Source organism: Xyrauchen texanus, chromosome 9 (genome assembly GCF_025860055.1).
Source record: "Xyrauchen texanus isolate HMW12.3.18 chromosome 9, RBS_HiC_50CHRs, whole genome shotgun sequence".
Lineage (NCBI taxonomy): Eukaryota > Metazoa > Chordata > Actinopteri > Cypriniformes > Catostomidae > Xyrauchen > Xyrauchen texanus.
The window spans coordinates 38776115-38796078 of NC_068284.1; the positions used below are offsets into that span (position 1 = coordinate 38776115).

Sequence of the window (19964 nt, forward strand, 5' to 3'; positions counted from 1 at the left end):
TCAAATTAATTGCAAAAATTAACACGTTCATTTTGACAGCACTAATAGAAATGTTAATTATTATAGTAGGTAGTCTTATTTGTTTCGGGTGAGTATTTTAATAGACGATGCATTAGTGTGTCTGTATATTGTGTCTGTTCGCTTCTAAGGTGGAACTTTAGATTCAGAGTTGGAGATGAGATTAACTGCTCTGACTTTGGCTTCATTTGTAAATTAGTAGATCTGAGTTTGACTGCAATGACCTGTTCTGCATCTGCTGCTTATTAGTCCACAATTCAGACACAAATTGCCAAATACGGCGGGTATGTGTGCTTGTGCATGTCTTTGTGTGTGTGTGTGTGTGTGTGTGTGCGTGCGAGCGATCTGGCCTCATTAATGAGACAGTTTTGGCTCATTTCAGTCATTGGCCAATTAGTGTTGAGTGACATCTTTGAGAGATGAAAATATCAAAGCATGAGGGGCTCTTGAGCATGTTTCAACTTTTTTTTCTCTCTATCACACTACCTTGGTTTCTCCATCACATCTTTAACTCTCTCATTTCTCCATCTGTCATGTCTCACTCTCTCCCTTTTTCTCTCAAACCTGGTGTATACATTGCTATATTTGTCTTTTATGATTATTGCTTGAAAGATTTGTAGGGCTAGTTCTCTCAAAATTAAAAATTCTGCCATCATTCACTCAGCCGAATGTCATTCCAAACCTGTATGAATATATATATAGATAGATAGATAGATAGATAGATAGATAGATAGATAGATAGATAGATATAATATTTATGATAAATATATATACTTTTAAATGTAACTTGTGCAATTAAACTTTGTGAAAATACTGCATGTTATTGCACCTGTGCTAGTCTGATGCTCAGATGCAGGACAACCATAATTATATTACATGTCTTTTATTTATTTATTTATTTTTTGCCTTTTACTGCTATCGGTGATGTCTTTTTCTCATGATATCATATAATTTATATTTCTAAGTAGGAAAATTATTTCACCATACACAGAAAAGCATATTATAATAAATAAAACTAATAACCATTAATTCTGATCTAGGCTTTATATGGTAATACAAGATAACATCTTAGCATGAACATTACTACACTCATATTAGCAATGCTATGCAAATCAGTTTATTGCGTATTATGTATGTATTAGTTTACTAGTTTCAGTAATAATAAAGTAGGGCTGAAATGAGTAGTCGACGTTATCAACAATGTCAACAATTTTTTTATTTCAACAAAAACTTTCATTGTCGAATAGTCGTTTGATCTAATTTAATGTAACATTAAACTGTAATGATGGCGCACGAGAGCAACACTGCAGTTTGCACAAGACTGAGGAGAGGAAGAATTACACGGATCACAGTCCAGATGCACTCCAAACTTTCCCAAACGGCTTCAGGTATTACACGAAAATACCAAAAAAGTAAATACATAAGCACTTTCGTTGTGGAGCTGGAGCTGCCATCCGCTGAAGCGAAACTTGTGTGTCGAGCGTCTTTAAAGGAAACATCCCGACGTTACATCTTAAATGCTGTTATATTTAATGCATTATAGCTTCATTAAAGTTCAAATAATACAGAAGCAGATCATGTAAATAGCTACAAACTCCGAAACTGGCATTTTCTTTGCGGTCAGCACCTCTTCTATGCGTTGCATAGGATCTGAGGGGGAGAGACTGAAACGGCTTGATTGTTAGTAAGCATGTTTGATACAACCTTTTAAGTTGAGGCACAAGCTGAATAATTGGTTAAGAGCTAATGATTAATCGTTGCAATAATCGCCGAATAGTCGAATAATCATTTTAATAATTGTTAGATTAATTATCAAAATAATCGTTAGTTGTAGCCCTGTAATAAAGTATTTTCATTATAGCCTAATGAAAGGAACATAAATGAAACCTATTCATTTAAATAAATATTGAACAACATGGTTCTTAGTAATGTACTCTACACAATTCCAGCAAGAATCTTACCCTGCATTTTGTAAGTTCATGTGGGACAACATCAGTAATTTCTATTTATTTTTTTAATGGAAAAAATAAAATGTATTTTACATATGTATAAAAATGTAAATGTTGAGAGGTGTTGTGGTGGTCATTCTACAGATTCTGTCTGAAACTGCTTTAATAAATAGTTTAGCTGTAAAAAGGCTTATCAAACTGTCATGCACAGTGGCGGATAATTTTGCACATTTTCCCACCACTGTCGTCAAGAAATGCCGCTAGACACAAAGACGTGTGCTTGAGGAAACACACCTCAACAGACGAAAGACAAGCCGGCGATGCACGTGTCTGATTTGCTTTTTTGTTCAGAAGTTCATTTGCGTAGAGCCATCATGGAACGCGCAAATTGTGAGTTCTCTCATTTTTGTTTTCCGCTGTCAGTCATCTTGGAGCAGTTTGTAAGAATAGTGTTGTCTATGAGAACCCTGCTCAGACTATCTCAGGATGCATATGCAAGTAATATGCAACGACATTGGGACTACAGGTGAAATGCCATGTATGTCATTTCAGAAAAGCCCCAGCAGGGCCGGCCTGAGCCTTTATGGGGCCCTAAGCAGAATTTGATTTGGGGGCCCCTGGGGTTTTTAATTGTAACACTAGCAAACCCACAAGAGTGGTCAGGTCTTAATTAGCACTTTAATATTCAATGTCTTGCCGTACTAAGTGGCATACTTAATATGGTGTACTGAAAAGTAGCAAAATAAACCAACAGACAATGCATTTACTTAAAGTTAATTGCTGTTGGTTAAAAAAAATTGCAATGTGCAAAAGTGCAGAACAATCAACTACAAATAAAATATATGTGTATTAAGATATTATACAGTATCACAGTACTGTTATACTTAATATTATAATTATAAATATTAATCTCAGGATATTCTACAGTAAACTGAGCAAATACAAAGGCTGCTGTGCTATTAACTTGCCTGCCACATCCGCTGAGGTTGAAACAGACATGGAATGAACAGCAGGATCAGTGGATGCATGTGCTGGTAAGTTCTGCTCTCCTGCAGAGGACAGACCTTTTGAAAGATGAAAATAATATTAATAACAAATAATATAAGCTAGCCATGTTAGATGTCATATTAGAAGGTAATGCAAAAAAAAAAAAAGATCTCAGAATAGGCATGGTTTATCCATATAAATATATTGATCTAGGATTGTTGAAAACTCACCTGCTGTATCATCAGCTGTAGCATTGGCACATGGTGCAGGTGGTGTTGGTTGTGCCAAGTTTTTATATCAAACCATCAAATCACAATACTTACAGAATCGCAATACATATCAAATCGGCTAGGAAATATAATTGTAATATTCAATCAGGAGGTTTGTGGTAATTCCCAGCCCTACATACAGTACACATACATTATCAATAGCTGTTCCCCTTTTGGTTTTTCTTTAGAGTGGCATCATATGAGCAGTCACACCGCAGACACTGTCAAAACTTTGTCTGAGGTTAAGATTAATTGCAAAGGCAATTATCCTGCCGTCGGTGAGCATGTCACATTAAGCAAATGCTGATGATTTTGGCCTTGTAATGAAATTAATCTATTATGATTTCCCAAATTTGTATCAGAGAGCAAAATGGTTGCAAAAATGGTCTAGTGTGCACCCGAATTGACTCACTCCATTTCTCTCCCCTCTCTCCTGTTATGAGCTTATTAAACTGTTGGCAGTGTGCTCTTACGGCTCTGTATTTACTAAAGTTGTGTGTGTGATGTGGAGTGTGTGAGATTTGAATGTTGAGCTCCAGGGCAGATATCTGTACCTCTGATAAAACAAAGCTGGTGTTCACGGAGAGAGACTGCAAGAGGGAGAGGGATTTTTTGGGAGGAGGGGGATTTCAGGCATTCTGAAAATAGCTCTGATCGGATGGGGGGTGAGATCAGATTGACGTTACCATGGTTACAGCAGGAAGGGAGAAGATGGTGGCATAAAGGTTTAGAGAGTTGGAGATCAGACTGCGGCACAGAGAGATAAAGGTGTGTGTAGAACAGGATTTGTTGCGGTGCAGGAATGCTCAAGTTTTCCACATCACTGCCATGGATAAGTGGGGTCACTGCACCTGATGCAACTCCAACTGTATAAAAATGACTTACTGTGGCCTCGTACCCAACCGTCTAATATGTGTGTGTATATATGTATATATTATATATATATATATATATATATATATATATATATATATATATATATACACAGGTGAAACTCGAAAAATTAGAATATCGTGCAAAAGTTCATTAATTTCAGTAATTCAACTTAAAAGGTGAAACTAATATATTATATAGACTCATTACAAGCAAAGTAAGATATTTCAAGCCTTTATTTGATATAATTTTGATGATTATGGCTTACAGCTTATGAAAACCCCAAATTCAGAATCTCAGAAAATTGGAATAAGGTTCAGTATTGTAGGCTCAAAGTGTCACACTTTAATCAGCTAAACACCTGCAAAGGGTTCCTGAGCCTTTAAATGGTCTCTCAGTCTGGTTCAGTTGAATTCACAATCATGGGGAAGACTGCTGACCTGACAGCTGTGCAGAAAACCATCATTGACACCCTCCACAAGGAGGGAAAGCCTCAAAAGGTAAATGCAAAAGAAGTTGGATGTTCTCAAAGTGCTGTATCAAAGCACATTAATAGAAAGTTAAGTGGAAGGGAAAAGTGTGGAAGAAAAAGTGCACAAGCAGCAGGGATGACCGTAGCCTGGAGAGGATTGTCAGGAAAAGGCCGTTCAAATGTGTGGGGGAGCTTCACAAGGAGTGGACTGAGGCTGGAGTTACTGCATCAAGAGCCACCACACACAGACGGGTCCTGGACATGGGCTTCAAATGTCAAACGCCTTACCTGGGCTAAAGAAAAAAGAACTGGTCTGTTGATCAGTGGTCCAAAGTCCTCTTTTCTGATGAGAGCAAATTTTGCATCTCATTTGGAAACCAAGGTCCCAGAGTCTGGAGGAAGAATGGAGAGGCACACAATCCAAGATGCTTGAAGTCCAGTGTGAAGTTTCCACAGTCTGTGTTGGTTTGGGGAGCCATGTCATCGGCTGGTGTTGGTCCACTGTGCTTTATTAAGTCCAGAGTCAACGCAGCCGCTCTACCGGGACATTTTAAAGCACTTCATGCTTCCTTCAGCAGACAAGCTTTATGGAGATGCTGACTTCATTTTCCAGCAGGACTTGGCACCTGCCCACACTGCCAAAAGTACCAAAACCTGGTTCAATGACCATGGTATTACTGTGCTTGATTGGCCAGCAAACTCGCCTGACCTGAACCCCATAGAGAATCTGTGGGGCATTGCCAAGAGAAAGATGAGAGACATGAGACCAAACAATGCAGAAGAGCCGAAGGCCGCTATTGAAGCATCTTGGTCTTCCATAACACCTCAGCAGTGCCACAGGCTGATAGCATCCATGCCGCATTGAGGCAGTAATTAATGCAAAAGGGGCCCAAACCAAGTACTGAGTACATATGCATGATTATACTTTTCAGAGGGCCGACATTTCTGTATTTAAAATCCTTTTTTTTTTTATTGATTTCATGTAATATTCTAATTTTCTGAGATTCTGAATTTGGGGTGTTCATAAGCTGTAAGCCATAATCATCAAAATTATATCAAATAAAGGCTGGAAATATCTTACTTTGCTTGTAATGAGTCTATATAATATATTAGTTTCACCTTTTAAGTTGAATTACTGAAATTAATGAACTTTTGCACGATATTCTAATTTTTTGAGTTTCACCTGTATATATATATATATATATATATATATATACAGGTATACATACATATAATTGTTTTCTTATTTTTTTGTCCTAAATTTGTAAGCATGTAATCCTTGTTCTGTTCACTCCATCTCCATCCAAAAAGTCTTATTTTATTCCACTAGATGGCAGCAGTTATTAGAAAAAATTTATTATCGTCTATCTTATCATCTGAAATGTAGGTGGCGCTCTAACGCATTCACAGATGTGCACATCCATAGACATTTTGTCTTATTTTCAGTTCATGCACCACCCCTATATTTTTCATCAAATATCTTGGCCTCTGAGTGGACTAGAAGCTCAATCTTGGTGTCATTAGAAAGATGAGATCCATCCCCTTTTGATTCTATTTTATTATCGATTGTTGAGAAAACTCTATTTCCAATGATTTGTTTAGAAAGCTTTTCCTGCTGGACAGATTATTTTGTTCTGGACATCTAAGATATCACATTGGATTATTCTCACAAGCAAGCTGACAGACAAGTAAAAAATGGCCAAGAGTATATATAAAGTGTTTAGCTATTTTAAGCTTACAGAAAACATGATCAAATTAGCTAAAGTATTTGATAAACAAACACTAAAGGGGCAGGAACGTAAATTAATTGTATGAATGTTGGGTATTTTGGATTTGTGTGGAAATCTGCCACTGCGGATTCCATAACAGACTATTTATGCGAGAATTGTTTTATTATCAGTAAATAGTTGTAGACTGATATATAGTTGTAGGCTGATTACTGCTGTTTATTAGCCAATATCTGCCCACTTGGCTGATTAACAGTATTGGTAGTTGCCCTTTTGTCTGTTCCAAAACCTACCAATAGCTTTGTCAGTGGATATGAAAAATTTAGGATTTAGAATATTTTTTAATAGCATTTTGAGTAAATATAAGAAAAAAGGATGTTAGACAAATATGTTGAAAGTATGTTTTGTGCATTTAATTTGCTATTGTAACTTCTGTCTGCTATTTTGCTGTCTAGATATCGGTAACAGCATCCCATTTTAAATCCCATATTGATCAACCACTATCAATAAATATGTTGCATATTGATTGTGTTGGTGCATTGTTAATTTACTTGTAAGACAGTTAACATGTGTATATATACTTGTATAAACACAGCCTTGTTTTCTTGCAGGCATTTAGACAACCACCGTCTGTGGGAGCCGAATGATTTTGCTGTGTCCTGTTTCAGGATAATCATGTACTCAATACAGGTAAAACAAACAGATTGTCACTCTCTTTGTGTCAGTCAGATGTGACCGGATGCAGCTCTTATTGATAATAGAGAGAAAAATCACTTTGTGTGTGTGTGTGTGTGTGTGTGTGTGTTTCAGGCCCAGCATTCTCACCATGTGATTCAGCAAGTGTTGTCTCACCTTGACACCCACAGTAAGAACACACCACGTGTCAGGGCAGGTATCGTTCAGGTGCTGCTGGAGACAGTTGCCATAGCAGCCAAAGGTTCCATCGGTAAAACTGAGTTATGACCATATTATTAATGTTTTGCTGCAATCATGAATAATCAATTTCATTTTCCTCAAATTGTGCGGCTTGCTATTACACGGTGTCCTTACCAGACGCGACACATGATAAAAGGGATCTCTTCCGAGTTTTTGTCCTAACCACACATGACAAGCAACACCACATTCTGTCAATCACTTGGTTTTGATTTTTGCTGTGATTATACACCCACCCACCATGAACTCTCATTGTTCCAAAATCCTACTCATAACAGTATAATAGAGTGCAACAGTGACTGTCTGTTCACACACATGCACACTCTTCAAAAACCTGTTAGAATGCCACTTATGTGTTCTCTGGGAGAATACTGGGTGCGTTAAACAGCTTCCTCTTAATCCCTTATAGAGTGTATGGAAATCAGCGTTCCTGTTTACATGATGTTTTAGAAATCCGCTTTCTGCAAAAACTCTGGAATAACCAGTTTTCTTAAGTGCATGTAAACGTGGTGAGTTTGGTTCTAGATGTAAAAATCCCACTCTTTTTCTTTTGTACCTATAGGTGAACTGATTCTTATTAATAACAGACCTACCATGAGCTCCGATTTTGTTAATCGATGATATGCATTATGCCTCTGTCAAAGCCATCTATTACTCCATCAGTTGTAGCCCATCTGCCTCAAGGTTCGACCTGTTTTGCATTCTGAGGTGCTTTTCTGCTCACTACAGAGTGGTTATCCGAGTTACCGTAGCATTTCTGTCAGCTCAAACCAGTCTGGCCATTCTCCGTTGACCACTCTCATCAACAAGGCATTTCTGTCTGTAGAACTGCCGCTCACTGGATGTTTTTAGTTTGTTTTTTTTTGGAACCATTCTGAGTAAATTCTAGAGATTGTGTGCGTAAAAAATCACAGGAGATCAGCAGTTACAGAAATACTCAAACCAGCTTGTCTAGCACTGACAATCATGCCACGGTCAAAATCACTGAGATCACATTTTTCTGGTTTATGTGAACATTAACTGAAGCTCCTGAAACATATCTGCATGATGTTATGCACTGCTGCCACACGATTGGCTGATTAGGTAATCACATGTATAAGTAGGTGTACAGGTGTTCCTATAAAGTGCTCACTATATTAAAATTATTTTTTGCTTCAAATCGAAGTTTTTAATAATGTGATTCACCTCTCACGCTGGTTGGTTCGGTTCGTGGCATAGAACTCTTTTTTTTTTTTTTAAGTATTTTATTAAATCTCTGGAAACAATTTATGGGAAAAATACTTCTGAGCCAAGACTGCTGAAAAAGTGGGCAGGCACTGTTGTGCTCCATTAAACATCAAATATGTTCTGATTGGTTGTATTCCACATTTTTCTGAAAAAACATGTTTTAAATTTAGTTTATGTTTCCGTTGTTACATTTTATGTCTTACATTGTCAAATGTAAAACTGCTTGTTCTTTTTTTTCTCCACCTCAAAAATGTTTTTGCCATTCTAATTGTTCCCATGCTTGTGTCTATCCCTGCAACTGCAAAAACATGCTAAAAATAACAAACTGGCTCATTTTCTCTTCTCATTATCTCCCCCCCCCCCTCCCCAATGCTTCTTTTTTAATTTTTCTTTCTATATCTTCCTCATGTTTTCTTTCTCAGGTCATATTACTCCTAATAAAAACAATGCTTACACATTTCTCAGTCCTGTCTCTTCACCACTCAATCTGTGGTTAGGTATGTTAACGAATGAACTCTCGCCCCATCAAAACCTTCAGCCGGTCTCTATAATCTGGCACATGTATGCTGAACTTGTGCACTGTTCAGGGTCTCGTTATGTGGTATTGACTGAGAATTGTTTAGTTAAGGTTGTGGATTTGGTGAGTGGCTGAAGATTTTGTGGGTTTGCTGTATAGGGTAACAGCAGCACCCCCTAGCAGTCCTCTTTAGTTCCTAAGGCCACATCCACACTAATTCTTTTTTGTTTGAAAACACATTGATTTTGTTACATCTACACCTCATCAACACTGAAGCAGCGCTTTCCTCCACTTTTGAAAACGCTCTCCGTAATTGCATACGATGATATTAGGAAACTTAAATAGAGGTATCAAACTTAAACGCATTAGTGTGGACATAGTCTGAGTAAAAAAAAAAAAAAAAGGTATTTAATATCATATTGTGCTGCACAGTGTTTGTCAGCTGGTGGGTCATGACCAAAAAATTAACAAAACTATGCAAAGTAAAAGAAAAGAAAACCCAGACTACATTAAATACAGGTGAAACTCGAAAAATTAGAATATCGTGCAAAAGTTCATTAATTTCAGTAATTCAACTTAAAAGGTGAAACTAATATATTATATAGACTCATTACAAGCAAAGTAAGATATTTCAAGCCTTTATTTGATATAATTTTTATGATTATGGCTTACAGCTTATGAAAACCCCAAATTCAGAATCTCAGAAAATTAGAATATTACATGAAATCAATAAAAAAAGGATTTTAAATACAGAAATGTCGGCCCTCTGAAAAGTATAATCATGCATATGTACTCAGTACTTGGTTTGGGCCCCTTTTGCATTAATTACTGCCTCAATGCGGCATGGCATGGATGCTATCAGCCTGTGGCACTGCTGAGGTGTTATGGAAGACCAAGATGCTTCAATAGCGGCCTTCAGCTCTTCTGCATTGTTTGGTCTCATGTCTCTCATCTTTCTCTTGGCAATGCCCCATAGATTCTCTATGGGGTTCAGGTCAGGCAAGTTTGCTGGCCAATCAAGCACAGTAATACCATGGTCATTGAACCAGGTTTTGGTACTTTTGGCAGTGTGGGCAGGTGCCAAGTCCTGCTGGAAAATGAAGTTAGCATCTCCATAAAGCTCCAAAAATCTCCAACGACTGCGTTGACTCTGGACTTAAAGCACAGTGGACCAACACCAGCCGATGACATGGCTCCCCAAACCAACACAGACTGTGGAAACTTCACACTGGACTTCAAGCATCTTGGATTGTGTGCCTCTCCATTCTTCCTCCAGACTCTGGGACCTTGGTTTCCAAATGAGATGCAAAATTTGCTCTCATCAGAAAAGAGGACTTTGGACCACTGAGCAACAGACCACTTCTTTTTTCTTTAGCCCAGGTAAGATGCTTCTGACGTTGTTTGTTGTTCAGGAGCGGCTTGACAAGAGGAATACGACATTTGAAGCCTTAGTCCACTCCTTGTGAAGCTCCCCCACACATTTGAATGGCCTTTTCCTGACAATCCTCTCCAGGCTACGGTCATCCCTGCTGCTTGTGCACCTTTTTCTTCCACACTTTTCCCTTCCACTTAACTTTCTATTAATGTGCTTTGATACAGCACTTTGAGAACATCCAACTTCTTTTGCAATTACCTTTTGAGGCTTTCCCTCATTGTGGAGGGTGTCAATGATGGTTTTCTGCACAACTGTCAGGTCAGCAGTCTTCCCCATGATTGTGAATTCAACTGAACCAGACTGAGAGACCATTTAAAGGCTCAGGAACCCTTTGCAGGTGTTTTGGATTAATTAGCTGATTAGAGTGTGACACTTTGAGCCTACAATACTGAACCTTTTCACAATATTCTAATTTTCTGAGATTCTGAATTTGGGGTTTTCATAAGCTGTAAGCCATAATCATCAAAAATTATATCAAATAAAGGCTTGAAATATCTTACTTTGCTTGTAATGAGTCTATATAATATATTAGTTTCACCTTTTTAAGTTGAATTACTGAAATTAATGAACTTTTGCACAATATTCTAATTCTTCGAGTTTCACCTGTATGAGTTCACTCACAACATGGAAAACATCTCAATTCAAAAGACCTTTAGAAGCCGACAATAAACCAGTTAATGCATTTGAATGTTTTAGTTTAATTAAAATATTTGGTTAATTTTGTATCATAAACCATTTTAAAAAATCTGTGTCCTGAAGCAAAGCCCGTTGAGAACCACTGATGTACATTCAGTAAACCATGAGATGCTTTTTTGTATACACTTGACTAATAGACACATGTTTTTGTGTTGCAGTGAATATACACTGTGTATTTAGTGTGTGTGTGTGTGTGTGTGTGTGTGTGTGTGTGTGTCCGTCCTCAGGTCCCACAGTCCTGGAAGTGTTTAATACCCTGTTGAAGCATCTGCGAATGAGTGTGGATTTTGAACTGGGTGATGGATCGCGCAGGAACTCTGCGAACAGCCTTTCCTCTACCCGCACCAAAGAAAGCGAGGAGCGTTACGTACAAAATGCTATCATACAAACCATCGGTGGGGCAACATTTATAATTTACCTGACTGCTTCATCTTTTAAAGGGGTAGTTCACTTATTCTTCATTTACTCACCCTCATGTTGTTCCAAACCTGTATGATTGTTTTTCTTCTGTGAGACACAAGAAATGTACATGAGAACTACATGAGGGTGAGTAAATAATGATTATTTTCATGTTTGTATGAACTATCCCAATAACAGAGATCTGACATGAAGTGATTTTTAAATGCTTATTTACTGAACACATGTAATTACATTGGTTTATTGAATTATGTAGGTTTCTTTGGAGGCAATCTTCCTGATTATCAGAGAGCAGAAGTGATGATGTTCGTAATGGGAAAAGTTCCAGTTTACGGCACACCCTGCCACACCCTGGACACTGTCAAAATTGGGTAGGACTGTGTGTGATGAGTGTGAGTGCGGAAACCCAATTTCCATACTTTTACCAAGTACAATATTTATATATTGTGCTGTGATGGTAAAGTACATACTTTAAGGAATGAAATAAGCCAGTGCACCATTATTAGAAAACAGATAAGATTAGGACCATGGTTACTGAGTTACTTTTAAAATGTATTCCACTACAGATTACAGAATACATGCTGGAAATGTAACTTGTAATGTATTCCTTTAAATTACTAATTGTCAGTAATGTAATCTAAATACTTTGGATAACTGAAGTACTGGCAGATTTTTTTCACTTGTTTTTGACAATAAACAAGTAAAGTGAAAAACGTGAAAAAAATCTGCCATTACCGTAAAATAAAACAATTGTACACAAGCCTAAATATCTTATGTAGTGTGTCTTCTCAAGTACATTTATTTTAGATTAGATTCTCTACAGGAAAAAAATACTAAAATTCTTATTAAGTGTAATAATTTTGCAGTACATCTTTGCACTTATATCAAAGGTCTTACTAGAAGGGGAAAAAGATCTAACGTGGATTTTCTTGATAGAATTCGTTATAAAATATAGTTGTGACTGGTAACAAGTGCATCTAATTGCTAGAAATTCTATTTTACCTTGACATAATGCTAAATGTTCGCTTAGCAGTTTGCGTAAGGACTATTTCTGTAAGTGTAACACTAAGTGTTTGTAAGTGTGTTTATTTGCAAGCACTTTTCATGGTGAGTTCAAAGCGGTCTACCGGCAGATTAATATTGGGAAGGAGAGAGTTTGAGAGATTTAATGCCCATTATAATTAATATGCAACCTATGTGGGGACTTAGACTTTATAAAATGTTTAATGTTACTTGCATTGGTGCTATTTTAGTCCATTTGTATATTTATACTGTGGTAGGCTTTGTTTTGGTTTTTTTTGTGTGTTTTAACCCTTTAAACTGGAGCTTCTTGCTCTTTAATTAAAAACATTTAAAAGCTGGAATCTGGATGTCCCAATCTTACTAACTCTTTTCTGCTGCTAATTTTGGTTTGACGGATGTAATTTGAACCAGAAGTGACTATTTAACAGATATATGCTAGCTAATTTGAAAGTGAAATAAACAACATTACACTTCCATAAACTTTGCCCATTTTTATAATAATAATAATAATTCCTTATATTTATATAGCGCTTTTCTAGGCTGGATGAGTATGAGTATTTATGACACACACGTGTAATTTTGCACTCTGTCCAGCTATGTTTGAATGCAAGAATGCATCCTCATCTTGTGATGTCACAAGTGTTAAGCAAGTCTTTGTGTGGTTTGTTCTCTGTACGGATGGGAGTAGCCTATTCAGTTGGAGTTTCACGTACTGCCCTCTGCTGAAAAGAAGTGATACTTCAAGCTTGATTTGTTTGGATGATAGGTATATTCCTTAGTGATATTACTCTGCTGTTGTCCTTGCTCCTGAAACCACGACTAGACTGATTGAACAGCTGTCGCTCTCACAACATAGCCGGATCTTCTTTCTCAGCTTACGGATATGACATAAAAGCATGCAAGGAAAATTTATGTATGCCTGCGTTATGCTGTCGCGCCTAATCCGGCAAAATAATTCCCTCAAAATACAATTATTATTGTAGGCTTACTGTAGTAAATCGAGGTAAGTCCAGGGCAAATACATATATTTTTTTTAAGTATTTTACTTTTGTTAACCAAAAAATGTTTTCTCTCTATAACCCTTCTTTCTTTCAGGCATCAGGGAACCAAGAGAATTCAAGCAATGCTGCTCAGTTCTCTCATTATGGTGAATCTCTTTTCTTTGATCTTACTGTGTGGGTGTGTGTGGGTGTGGGTGTAGGTGTGGGTGGGTGTGTGTGTGGGTGGGTGGGTGGGGTGGGTGTGGGTGGGTGTGTGGGTGTGGGTGGGTGGGTGGGTGGGTGGGTGGGTGTGGAGTGGTGAAGAAAGCACACTTACACTTTTATCATCGGTCACATCAGATCATGACGGGTAAAGATATCAGGCTTACTTTCAATCTAAGCTTGTTAGAAAAGCCCATACACACATTCCTTGAGGGAGTTTCAAAAGGTTTCTAGACAACAGGCCGCACGGATCATAACATCATATTACTGCTGCCTCTGGCTTTTTCTGTCCTTTTTTTAATGTCCAATTTTGCCCCCTGAAAATTCCATTTGATTCATTGCTGATTTCAGATAGGGCAATTGTTCAGGCAGTGTTGCCCGGCAACAGGCAGGAAATGGGTAGCAGGTTGAGATATAAAATGGTTATTTTGGATGTCAACCGCTTTTGCTCTTTTGTCTCCCCCTACTGGCCATAGAAAGTTCCTAGATCGACCACTGTGTAACACGCTCTTATAACACTATGGGGGGAATTCACTAAAATGTGCCCGGTAAATCAGCAGAGTTTTGCATGTACGGTCTGAGCGCCCAATTAACTTAAGAAATGATGCCGATCAGGCATAATTACCTATATGCGTATTGTGTTGTTGAGCTTTATAACTAAGGCAGTAGTTATCAACCTTGTTCCTGGATCTAAGGGATTATTTTTGTGTGTGTATAGGTGACATCAGGTTTTAAGTGTAAGACAATGTGTGCTGGTTTACCCGCACCATTTCTCGAGCCGTTGTGCTCCATCTCTCTGATGGAAGATAGTGAACTCCGGCAACTTGTCCTGGAGATCCTGCACAACATCATCGATCGCCATGACAACAGAGCCAAACTCCGCGGGATCCGGTAGGGATATTTAAACACTTAACACACTTGTGTGCAAGTGAATGTGTGAAAACACTTCAATTGATGCATTAACAGTATATATTTGTGTGTTTGTGTGTGTGTATGTGTTGCTTTATAATAAACTCTTACTAAACTGTATTTATGTATATGTGTGTAAATGCAGGATTATTCCTAATGTAGCTGCTCTGAAGATTAAAAGAGAGAAGATCTCCAAACAGGATGTTGTTTTCATGAAAAAGGTCAAAGAATTTATACACAAACATCGCAATTACACATACAGTCTCCCTTAAAAATAGTTTTGACACTTTCTGATACCTAAAGGTGAAGCATTTAACTTTCTTTATGTCAAAATATATTCTACTATCCCAGTTTATTGTTCATTGACAAATATAATTAAGCCATTCGTGAGTTTTCCTCCACCAAAAGTATCAACACTGAGCTTCCCAGGCATTAATTTTTATATTTTGAGTGGCCTGCTCAGCCCTACTCATCCCTTTCTAGCTCAACCTATAGTGTAAGTTTAGGGGGTGGCTACTTGTATTAAGCTGTTCTGCCGGGGAATATGAATATTCATGGCAGACATGTACAGAGGAGTTTTGCCGAAATTCGAAGACTTGCTAAAAGACACAGACAGAGAGTGGGGAAAAAAACAGATTGAACTTTTGCGTTGCATTTTCAAGGTGGATGACTTTTGAGTTTCTTCTCGACAGGTAAGCTACGCTCAAGGTATTGCCACACAAGTTAGCTCATTACTGTTGAGCTTCAGATAAATTCAGAAGATACTCAGAATATGTATCGTTACACTTAATAGTTACTAGAAGAACCATCCTACGTTATGTGCTGGATCCCCTGCACACCCAGCTGAGGTTCAGTCCGGCGATGAATTGATTTCTCTGCCATGCTTTCTGTCTGGTGTGCATATGTGCATATAGTGGTCTTGTTTATTATGATGTTACATTTTTTAATTAGCTTGGCCTATTTGTTCATGAGGAATCAAAGAGTGCCAAAGGGCGTGATGAGTCTAAAGGTTGTTTGACAACATACTTTATTTTTTTAATTCCATGTGGTTGCGCAGAAATTTAGTACTTCACCTTTAAGTCGCACTTTAAAAATGTCTGAATGTGATTGCATTAGATATGACATATCATACCAGTGGCAAACAAATGACTAACTAAACGTTTTCTGAGCCATTTTTGTAATTCATTTTAACCAGCTTTTGTCATGATGCTTTGTAGTGGATGTATGAAGTTAGTTCACGTCAAGTTTACACAGGTGTCCTAACAGAGTAAACACAGGTCTAGTTTATCACATTAACTATGGACATGCTCCACAAAATTGTCAACCAGTGTCCAAATACTTTTGAATAATTGTTTTATTTTTTAAATTTGAAATGTTGTGTTTGAACAGTTTTTGCTTTATGCATTTAAAATAAATGCCACTTGGTTTGATTTTTGTTTTACAATGCTTAGATATTCATACATTTTTAGCTGTATCCAAATGCTTTTTGGGGCCACTGTAAATAAAAACTCTAAAAGCCCTTAAACTCTCTCTCATTCCAGCATGGGCAACAGTTATACAGACATCTCTATCTGGGCTGTAAGGAGGAAGATAACGTGCAAAAGAACTTTGAGCTGCTCTTCACAGCACTGGCCCTCATTACTATTGAACTGGCCAATGAGGAGGTGGTGATTGACCTCATGCGGCTGTCCATCGCCCTACAGGTGTGCACACCTGGACATACACTTGGGTCGTTTTCACACTAGAACTTTGGGTGCGGACCCAAATCATGATTTTGTTTTGTGGTAGTAAAAGCCTTTTCCGATCTCTGGGGAATCATAGTCAGATCTGCTTGAAAACATGGGTTTGAGGAACAATCTATGTGGACACCAGTAAGGCTTGCAATTGGTATGAAAGGTATTTTGGTACTTTGCAGTGGTACTCATATTGGTGACTTCATTATAATATGGTTTGGAGCTAAATAATACAATGCGAACAGAGAACTGCGGAGGGAAGTTTCGAGCTCGGGATCTGATCAAACAATCCAACTATGTGTGAAAACAGCCTCAGACTCAAGCTTAACTATACAATACTTTTCTATTTAATATGCTAATCTCTGTGTTGTGATTGGTTGAAGGACATGGCTCTTATCAATGAGGAGAACATGCCCATGTTTATTCGCTGTGGCATCATGGCATTGGTTGCCGCCTATCTCAACTTTCTCAGCCAGATGATCGCAAATCCATCTTTCTGCCAATATGTCAGCAAGGTAAACGTACACACACTTACGATATACACCTACACCTTATAGAGTCCTTTAACACTCCTCTCTGACAGGTGATTGAGCTGAGGAATCTGGATGCTCCACACCTGCTGCCTGAACATGTCTTCAGAGAGAAATGTGTGTGAGTATTACTTAGGGATGCAACTAATTATTATTTTGATCATTGATTAACCTCCGATTATTTCTAATAATAAAATGCAAACCTTTATTTCTTGTATTTTATTCAAATTAATTTGTTAAACAATTTAACTGATTGATCATGATACTTAATTCACAATTCAATAATGGTAAATGGTCTGCACTAGCGCCTCTTTAACCTTAGTGGTATTCAAAGACAGTATACACTGCGTCTCGTTCACCCATTCACACACACATTCACACACCAATGATGCAGAGCTGTAATGCAAGGTGCTTGCCTGCCATTGGGAGCAACTTGGGGTTCAGTGTCTTGCCCAAGGACACTTCGACATGTGGAGTCCTGTGGGCTGGGATTCAAACCACCAACCCCGCTCTACCACCTGACCCACTGCTTAATCTGTCAATACTTTAAACAAAGTCCTGCTTATATCCTGCTTTATATGTTTGTATGCATGTTATGTATATTTCTGCATGTTTTGTGTATGGATCAGGCTCCCAGATTCTCTGGATCGGGATGACATCGGTCTGTATTTTCAGACGGCTGATCTGGCAGAATCTCTGACTGTACCTGGTTATAACATAGAGAGACTGGCTTTACCGTACATTCCCCAGGTTTCAGGTAAACTCGCACACACACACACACTTCCATACTGTATAGAAAGGCGATGTTCAAGGATTATTATTCTAATCCTCAATCTTTAAAGGCAACGTGAAGTGAAAAATAGACCCTATTTACTTTCTTAATAAATGTTCTTGGCTTGATAGTGCACAATTCATAATTCTCCAAAGAGAAAAAACTTTTCTTAATCTTTCATTAAAATGTTTTCTGCCTCTGAAATTACTTTTCTGTTTACACAAGCAATACTTCTAGGCTGGGGAAAAATCAGTATTAACCAATAATGCCGTATGCCCTCTTTCATGATCCAGTCAGTTGCAAATGGGTAAAATCAAGTCCCAGCTTAGACGTCACATTACGAAAGTAAAATGGGTTGCAAATGCCATTTCATGTTGTTTTAAAACACTTACTCTTACTTTACATGATCTTGTTGCTAAAAATCAATCACCAAGACACTTTCAACAGCAGTGCTCATTTTGAAACCTCTGAAATAGTATTTTTTTTTGTTAATACATATTCCTGAACTGAGTATCTTTCTCTATCATGTGTGAATTTATCCACTCTTTTTTCTGAGCCTTTGCCTTGTTGGTTTTCTGTGTTTGCGCTGTAGTTCTGTACACGGTAGGAAAGATTCTGTACAGATGCAAACAGACATCCAGAGGTACCATTATTGAGTTTGTGAGGTCACAAGTTCATTGTTAGTATGTATACTGGTTAGTTACAGTACTCCCCAGAACTCCGTACCACACCTGTTACCATGGCTGCAGATGTAGACATGCTTTCCTGTGTTGCAACTGTGACAGATTTTCTGTAGGTCCTGATTGTGTTGTAGTATGACTCTCAGCACTTGGGTATACATATAATGTGTAATGTGATAAATTAGTCTTGTTTAACTCTTTTATACGCTGCTGTTGTCTGGACTGTGGAACCGGTAGGTTGAACAGAATGTACACACTGGTTTGAGCTCAGGCGCTTTGGACTCAGGGAGAGTGCTGATGTAGTTTCATTTGACTTGGTTATTCACAACTAATAGTGACTTTTTGGGCCTCACTTTCTTTCATCCGATGCTATCCTGTTTGAAACTAAACACTTAGAGGAGAGGGTATTTTTTACATATAAAATCTGGTCATAGATAGGGCTGGGTAAAACATACATTTTTTTCCGATGCATCTCAATCTTCTTTTGGGATTCTTAAATTCCAAGATCAATTTTTCACTCTGTGGCAACCCTCTATAATGCAAGTAAATCACTCGCATGTGCAAGTCTCATGCTGTATATATAAAATGTCTATGATGAGCCACTTGCTAGTAAATGTTCAGATTTCTCTCTCCAGTGATTTAGTATAGTGGAGAAGTTATTAGCAGTTATTAGAGGTCCTTTCACTGCATGTTGAGAGTAAAAGTTTGTTTTAACTTGTTCTGTGTGTCCAGTGACGAGATCCACGGAGCCAAATGTCATTTAAATGATGTATCTTTTAATTTCTCCTTTATTTTTTCATTAAAAACAACAAAAAACGAAACTAATAAAAATCACACATGGATACACTAAAGCAGTGTTTCCCAAACTGGGGTACGTAAGGTGACAATGGGGGTACGTGAATAATATGTACTAAAGAGATTTACCATTCTTTCAATTTCATCACAGTTTAAAATAATTCAAACCCAGTTCATGCATTTCTAACTGGCAAAAAAACTATTTTTGTTTGCCCTTGAGTGAAGAAACACCAAAATGTTTGTGTCATAAAGGTCAGAATAATATGCTATGAAATAACCGTTTCTTTTGCTGTTAAAAACAAATGCATCTACTCATGCGTCGTGCGTCACACAAGTATCTTTTTTCGCCAGCCCAGTGCTAGGTGACATAGCTTAGTGATGGCAAGTAAAATATTTCACTGTTTTACCAGACTCGCACATGTCAGTCGTACACAATTTTAGTTTATTTATTTTTTTCGCAGTTTAAAAGGGAATTTGTATTTAAGGTTAGATGCGTAGAGAGTTTTGAATCTGATTGTATAAGTTCAAAAGCTTTGATATCAGGTGTCAGACATTCAGCAGCACCAAATCATTTTCCATATTCATACACAGCAATTTACACTCACATTTGCTCGCACTCTAGAGACCTGTTTTTACATTGTTACATGATGTTTGTATGAATGAGCTCAACCGCGCAATTGCACAGATATTGCCCTCAATGCCAATTCCAGGCACAGAACCGAAAGCCATTCTTGCATATCGCGTGACGCGATGAGAGGGGAGTTTTCAAGTTATGCAGTTATATCATATCTAGCATTCCC

General features: G+C 37.8%; 1 protein-coding gene across 2 annotated transcripts in view; it reads left to right on the forward strand.

Annotated features, from left to right (window-relative positions):
• Positions 1 to 19964, forward strand: part of LOC127649768 (protein EFR3 homolog A-like) — an 87368-nt gene that overhangs the window by 58724 nt on the left and 8680 nt on the right. For both annotated transcript variants that reach the window (XM_052134999.1, XM_052134998.1), the window contains 11 exons: positions 6907 to 6985; positions 7106 to 7241; positions 11331 to 11498; positions 11777 to 11891; positions 13639 to 13690; positions 14464 to 14636; positions 14800 to 14875; positions 16196 to 16357; positions 16771 to 16902; positions 16971 to 17038; positions 17547 to 17674. In XM_052134999.1, the coding sequence (XP_051990959.1) occupies positions 6907 to 6985; positions 7106 to 7241; positions 11331 to 11498; positions 11777 to 11891; positions 13639 to 13690; positions 14464 to 14636; positions 14800 to 14875; positions 16196 to 16357; positions 16771 to 16902; positions 16971 to 17038; positions 17547 to 17674 (1289 nt within the window). The remainder of the gene's footprint in view (positions 1 to 6906; positions 6986 to 7105; positions 7242 to 11330; positions 11499 to 11776; positions 11892 to 13638; positions 13691 to 14463; positions 14637 to 14799; positions 14876 to 16195; positions 16358 to 16770; positions 16903 to 16970; positions 17039 to 17546; positions 17675 to 19964) is intronic.